Source organism: Camponotus floridanus, unplaced genomic scaffold (assembly GCF_003227725.1).
Source record: "Camponotus floridanus strain SB8 unplaced genomic scaffold, Cflo_v7.5 scaffold26, whole genome shotgun sequence".
NCBI classification, from domain to species: domain Eukaryota; kingdom Metazoa; phylum Arthropoda; class Insecta; order Hymenoptera; family Formicidae; genus Camponotus; species Camponotus floridanus.
Genome location: NW_020229392.1, coordinates 920,518 through 928,512, shown reverse-complemented (window position 1 = coordinate 928,512; position 7,995 = coordinate 920,518). Strand labels below are relative to the sequence as shown.

Genomic DNA, 7,995 nt, shown 5'->3' with positions numbered 1-7,995 from the left:
CTAAATCCCAAACGTGACGTAGACAATAGTAAAAGAATGATCAGTCACGCGAAACTAGTTAGATATCTAGTGAGAACCAGATAGGACGAATGAGATATTTGTGATCCATATACTTTTTCATATTACGACCTAGTTTTTATTCAATGTAAATATATAACTGCTCTGACTGACTAAATTAAATCGTAAATTATAAATAATTTGTTTTAACGTATATCATGTTTGTCTGCAAAATTACATAAAAGCATTATTTTTTTTTCAAAAATATATATCAAGTAGATTCGTCATTAGGATTAATTTATATAATCACATAAATTAAATTATAATTATATTCTCTCTTATTCTTCAAACAATATCCTGCTTCATATCGGTTAAACTTTGCTATTGTATTGTATCGTACCCCAGTATTACCATTCTTTCGCATGCCGACTATTGTGATTCACGCAAGTCGAGACTGGTCTGCAACCCGTATTATTGTATCCTGGTTGCTCCACATGTTAAGAGCTCATTTCTCAATGACTCATAGCGTAAGCTAAGATTGATTAATTGCAAAATTTTTAGGATATTTTAGCGCCTATAATAACTCTATTAAACGTTCCACTTTTCTTATTTAATAAAATTATTAAAGTATATGACTTATATTTTACATGAGGAAATTTATACACAAGTATCTACATTTGTATATTTTTTAGGACAACATTTTTATACATAATTAATATTAATATTAATATTAAATATTAATTTATTATAAAAATAAATAGATTTGGAAAACAATTATAAAGAATCGTTATACATGAAGAATTATCATTATCAAAAATATGATTATTTTTAAATTATATTGTTACTAAGTTTTCTATCAATTTATTTATTGATAGATAAATAGAAACACATCAGATTCCAAAAATAAAATTGAATCCTTAAATTAAGTATCTTAAATTTTTATTAATAACTTATAAATTTTTATTAATTTCTATTAATAACAGATAATAATGTAGAATTATGTAATTAGTAATTATGTACATAAAAAAATTCTACTTTTAAAAAAAATATGTAAATATTATAAGTAGCTTTATATATCTAATATAAGTTTATCACAATTTAATATCTAGTTAAATGAGAAAAGTTAAATATATTGCTTAATAAAATGCATTGTTCGACACATAAAAACAAACAATTTTAGAGTTACATCTGTGATATAAGAATGTGAAAATGCTACACGTTTTTTCATGCAAATGTTATGTGTTAATAGGACTTGCCTTTTATGGCGTTAAACTGCATTTATTGCAATTTACCAACAGCTCATTGTGTGTACACGCAGAAAGTGAGAGGACGTAAGCTTCTCGTAATAGGGCCCGACATTACTTTCACAACGAGAGCAAGGTCTTATTTTCTACATTGATGACTTTCGCTCTTCCTTTTCCGATATGTCTTATTTAATTTTAGTATCTCTTATCATGACGATATTGAATAATTTTTAATTCGTGAATAATTTATCTAAATGTATAAATGTATAAATCGAATCCATAAAAAAATTACTTACAATTTATAAATTATAAAGTCTTATATTATGCAAATTTTATAATAATTTTCTATTAAATGTAAAAAAATAATAATTTTTAAATATAACTAAATATTGAACTAAACATATTATAATAAAACATCACGAAATATATTAGAAGATATCCTTATTTTCGCAAAAATTTCATTACCATATAGTATATATATGTAAATTTAAAACTAGAAAAAGTAGAAAAAACCACATGTACATAAAATGATGTTTATTAAAATTATTTATTATTTATTAAAATTATTTTAAGTAGAAACATTTTTTATATAATTAATTGTTATATATTTATTAATTAAAAATATTATATATTGAATGTATCTAAATATTTAGACTAAATTTAAATATTATCTTAAAAGATAAAAAATTAATTATTTTTATCAAAAATCTTGTTGAATATTATCAACAGTAAGAAATGTTAAAAATAATGCCGACAATGTCAGTATCGTTCTTATCAACGTTCTATAACAGTGATCTTATATCGAGAAGAAATCTTTTATAATAAATATATAATCTCTTTCTGAAGCATATATACTACGACATCTATTGTATAAAACGCGAACATATTCATATATAATTAATTGTATTTTCATACTATTCATTGTTGACTGGAAAATATTTATTAATTCAAAATTAACAAATAAATAATTTATCACACAATCAAAGAATTACAATTACAATGTTCATTAACCATCTCGAGACTGTAAAAACGATAAAGAAAAGTTGTTTCAAGTATCAAATTTTAAATAAATTCAACACGTTGAATATATAAAAATCATATAAAATAATCTAAATATTCTACATTTTGTTTCGAGAAACAGTTAATAACGTTACAACAAATATTAATATATTTGTTATTAATTGTATTAAATAGATATTTTTGTTAGTATTATTGTACTTATATAAATTTAAGATTGTTGCGGTTGAGGAATTGTTGAGAAGGGTTGTTCCTTAGGGCATTGTTGAGGAGGTTGACGGAGTTGAAGCGTTTGTTGTTGAAGTGGTTGGTGTTAAAACCGTTGTTGTTGAGGAGGGTTGTTCCTTAGGGGTTTGTTGCTCAGAGGTCCCCTGCGATACAGGAATTGTTGGTGATGATGTAGCAGCTATAAGTAACAGTACACAAAGTAATGTCGAGCCCTATTACTGATGGTAGCATAATAGTTGGTACTGTTGTTGTTATAATTGAAGTTATTGTCTGATTGACAATAATCAATTAATTAAATTTCCGTTTTTATAAAAATTAATTGTATGAACATTATCCTTAATTTAATTGGTAGTTACATATATTTTATAATATTTTATAAATATTATTTTGATTTTTCAAAATTTTACTATATTAAAAATCTTATAAGAACTGTAAATTTGATTTTATAGTTTATTTCTCATAATTGACAAGAAGATTAGATTATTGATGCTAATAAATGTTTAATCTTATTATTATTATCAATTATAAAAAAGAATTTTAATTTGATAAACATATATATAATTTATGTCCATTCGCTTGCATAACATAATATAAACAACATGTAAATTAATTAAAATTATTATATATATATAAATTAATTAAAATTATTAAGTAGATATGTGAAATAGAATCGAATTTAATCCTTAGAGAATTGCACTAATAATTTAACATAGATGGGGAAATAACGATTAATATAATCATGAAGAAGTAAAGTTATTTATGTAGTTATTTTTTATATTTTTAAAAGATAAGTAATTTATGAATAATGGATATATTTTTAAGAATAGATATTTATTTTCAGTATAATAGTATATATTTTTCATACCTGTTGTCGTGATTGTTTGAGCAGTTGAAGTTAACATTGAAGTTGAAGTTAACATTGAAGTCGTAGTCGAATGCGGTAAATACAATTCGGGACATTTTACAGCACACATGAGATTTTTGAAATATGGCATGTTATCTGCAGACATGCAAAACGAATGACAGAAATTTTTACGTAAATTTTCTAGTAAGTCGAAACCAAATCTTCCTGTACGTGAAGTGTAAACACGATCATGTGGAGCATAATGATTTAACTTCTCATCCCACATTGAATCCTAAATAATGTATATATGTATGTTATTTATTAATAAATTATTTTATTTCAGTATATATACTCGTATGTGTGTATGTGTGCGCGCATTAATATTATCCATTACAATAATCATTATACAAACAATATCGTATAGCTGCCAATTTTAGCATCTTTTCATTTGAATAAAATAAAATTACAAAGGTCTTAAATTAGTTGTAGATATTTGTGCTAATTTAAATTGACTCTAATTTAAATGATCTCAATCTAATAAACAACATTTATATTGTATGCTGGATATAAGTTTTCATTTTAGCTTTTAGCAATAAGAATATTCTTATTATATCAAAATATATCTAATTATGTTAAAATATCGTAAATATCTAATTATAAGAGATCATTTTTTTTAAAAAAAAGGAAAATTAATAAAGAAAAATAAATCTATATTTTATTATTATAACAAGCTTCATAATATAATTACAATGAACTTGTTATAGTATTCGTAATACATAACAAATATTGGAGCAAAAAGTACTTATTGAATTAAATTTTTAAATATTTATTTAATGAACACATGCGCCTCCACACACACATACAAATGTATTAAAATTTCTTTTGATATTTTTATAAATATTTAAAATCAATTAATATATATTGCAAATTTACATTACCTCCGTCAAAATTGTTCTAAACAAAATTAATAGACTAATAATCCAAGTACTCAAACGTAACATTTTTTTATACTATGTATTTATGAATCTACTACTTTAATATTATCGGATGCTTCTCTATGCACTTTTGTAATCGTTATAGTCTGATGCAAATTTTTTGTCCGTTTATATAGACGAGAAATCTATTTTTAAAAAAATACAAACGTGACAAGCTGCATACTAGCATATTACTCACTTCGGAATTTTTTTCACAGATTGCCTTTGCTCCTTATCTTGCATATTATTAAATATTCTAGACAACGCAATTCACAATGCAATTCATGATATGCAGACACATTATATTATTACATCACAGATTCTTTTGAATCTCTTAAACTTTTGTACATCCTTTACACATTCTGATCTTCTAATTTCCTTCTCTTTATGCATATTTTAATTATATTATAAATGAAAAAGAGAGGCATACTTTAATCCATTAAATCAAATTGGTAAAGCAAAATAGATTCAAATTTTCCCATGGAGCACAGAGCATTGCAGCTATATGTAATTTGCAACAATGTTACCGCAATGCTGCAATATTTTGTATGGTTCTAGAATAGTAATGATAGAACTTTCATAATAGAACTTTGAATTAATAAAATGTTTATCGCTATCAATCACTAAAAAACTTTATTACACAAGTAATATTGTGCTAATAATATTTTCTATTAGATAATTTATTTTAAAAATATTTGTATTATTTGACTTAAAATTTTTTAATATATTTTTCAATAATCAATATATTTTTCAATAATCAATATATTTGAAACGAAAATATTATTAAATTATATTATTTATATTTAATGATTTCAATAAAATATCTAGAAAATTTATATTTCTTTCAAAGAAAGAAGAACACGTCATATCTTATTTTGATATTTTCTCTTGATGTTTATTCAGTTTTTCCAAATTTAGTGATACAATTATCTCTAGGGATACAATTATATGTAGGTAATCTGTACACCTGTATATTTCTGTATAATATTTGTATATACATAGATATTATACATTTACACTTATGTTGTACACAATTATACATATAGTATGATTATTAAAAATATTGAAAACGTACATAAATATATTTTGCAACGTACTGTTTACTATTACTTTATAAACTGACATGAAATATATTGTCAAGATATTTTCTTTCATAAATAAATTACATAAAATATAAACTTAATGAATTTTTTATCTTATTATTTTATTAATGATTTTAATATTAATATAAAATATTCTACATATGTACATACAACATAAATAATAATCATAATATAAATAATAGCCATCGCTTGGAACTATAAAACGTTAGTAACAATGCTATCATGACTTCATCTCGTCATAAAAAATCACAACACGTGACTAGAATGCAGAAAAGAACATTGCTATGAAGATCAAAAAGGTTAACTATTTTTATCTATTATCTTCAGTGTTTTAATGTGTTTCGCCGATTAGTTGAATTAGCACAAGAAAGCTATTGCTCTATCGTGTTTATCTTTATAGCCTAGTTATATGCAACCCGTTCTTCATAGTCAAGTATAAAGTAAATTTTTCCTGCTTATTGTGAGAGAAACGATAAGAAACATGAAACTTGTGCATGAAATGAAACATAAATCACACTTTTACGCTCATTATTTAAATAGTTACATAATATTGAGAAAATTATTATTATACTTTATAATTATATGGGTACAATAAAATATGTATTTGCATATAATTATGGAAATATTTATTTATAATAAAAGATAGGAAATTATTGTTGATATGTAAGAAAAATTATTGGACAAATAAAAAACATATTTCAATTCAAACTTTCTTTAATTATAAGTAAACTTTTATTACAAGTAATTATAATTTAATTATGATAGAATATTACAATGAGCAACACATTTTAAAGAAACAAAGTATAAATTGAAAGCAAAGGTGAATTAAATAGAAATTAAAAACTTGAAAAAAATATATTTTTATATGATATTTAAAGGTAATTGCTTTGTAATGTTCAAGAACATTAATAGAAGAATAAGTTTGAATAATTGAAGTATTAAGTTAAGACGATCACGTTTTCCATTTAAAAAGTTTTGCGCTTATTTTTGATCAATTTTATTTACTTGTCTAAATAAACATATAATTAATATATAAGTATTGACATTAACTAAATTAATAGATACTTTTACACAGTATTAAGATATAAAATAAATATTTCTCTAGTGTTTCAACCAAAAAACATTTTTTTCTTGTGATTTTTTTAAGAACAAAAATTCTATTTTAAGCCGGAATACATTTCAAGACTGTTATGACAGTTCGCAGCAGGACACGAAACTACGTCATGGCGTAGGAAGGTGCTGCTTGTGTGATAGAAAGGTGATGGCTACGACGTGATCACGTTAGCAATGACGCCAGAGATCCCAACGGGTCGATAACAATGAGACCGATAACGAGTGTCCTAGAATACTCAGGATGCCTCGCTTTTCTCTTTTCAGGCGCAACCCACCTTTTTGTTGCTTACTCCATTTTTCGCTTTTATATTTGTTCGGTAAATCTTTTTCGACTTGTTTCCTCTCCCTCTCCTATTTCAATTAGTTAATGCCAGCAGTAAAAAGGATATCCACAATTCGCTATATATCGCGTCATCCGAAAAAAGCTAGAAAGAATCCGCTGAAAATCATTTCAAAGTGTTTCAATGAATCTTGAATTTATTTCGATAAATCGATATCTCGATAGAAACATTTAAAACCTTCATTCCAACGTCGATAATGCAATAACAGAACACTCACAAACTTACCATCGGTTAATCGCTCAATAGTAATTTCCACTTTATTTACAAAAGATACAGAACTGTCAAGTAATTTATTTATGAATTAAACGATGTTTACAAAACGAAATAAATCCAAATCTGCATACTTAAAGAAGAATTACATTTAAAAGTTATTTATCCTCATTTACTACATTTAAAAGTTATTTATCATCATTATTGATTTAAATCTTTAAATCTCTGTATGTTTGAAATTTCAAAAACAAATATAAATTTAGAAATGACTATAATTAAAAATGAAATCAGTTAAACTTGATATTTAGCGATGATGAAAGTTTTCGATCGCTATTGTTATGTATTGCGCAATCTCGTTATTTTGTCTCTCTTTTTTTTCTCTCTTAGCTATTCGCTGCTTAGATCGCATTCAGAAAAAATCAGGAAGCCATCGGTGCAGCGGAAATTTGTGCTATGTCGCAATTGCTCGATTAAACGCTTTACGCGATCATCGACTGCGCTTCTAATAGCGCGGAATTATTCGCGAAAGTAATTGGGATCTCGTTATGAAACTCGTCCCTCTCAAGAAAGTAATTTAACGATGGTGTAAGATACTTTCGTAATAATTCTCGGCTGAATCCCTAATTGGGTCTGCGTATGCCATCGATTCTCTTTCACTCATGCATCCGCTCGTGCTGAAATCGTGGGAGGATAATGCGCAGATCGCTGTCACTCGATGAATCTTTCGTCGCTTGTGCGATCGATGAATCGAAAAACGTCGATCGCCAAATTCGCAAATTTGAATGTCTGCATTCTATCCTAAACGTCTTGAATCTTTTTTAATTTTAGATTTTTTGACGGTATGACAGATTAAGTTGGACAATAATTAATGATAGTTACAATAACACATTGTCGTATAATTTTAATATGTATTAGCTTCTTATA

The 7,995-nt window shown here is 25.2% G+C and overlaps 1 protein-coding gene across 1 annotated transcript; it reads right to left on the bottom strand.

Moving 5' to 3' along the window:
* Positions 1 to 2,447: 2,447 nt before the first annotated feature.
* On the bottom strand, positions 2,448 to 4,346 carry LOC105257041 (integumentary mucin C.1). Its single transcript, XM_020029313.2, has 3 exons — positions 4,269 to 4,346; positions 3,352 to 3,622; positions 2,448 to 2,664 (listed from the first exon to the last, which is right to left on the bottom strand). Exons 1-3 carry the CDS (start codon positions 4,329 to 4,331, stop codon positions 2,513 to 2,515), a joined length of 486 nt encoding a protein of 161 aa, XP_019884872.2. The 5' UTR covers positions 4,332 to 4,346; the 3' UTR covers positions 2,448 to 2,512.
* Between the last annotated feature and the right edge of the window lie 3,649 nt (positions 4,347 to 7,995).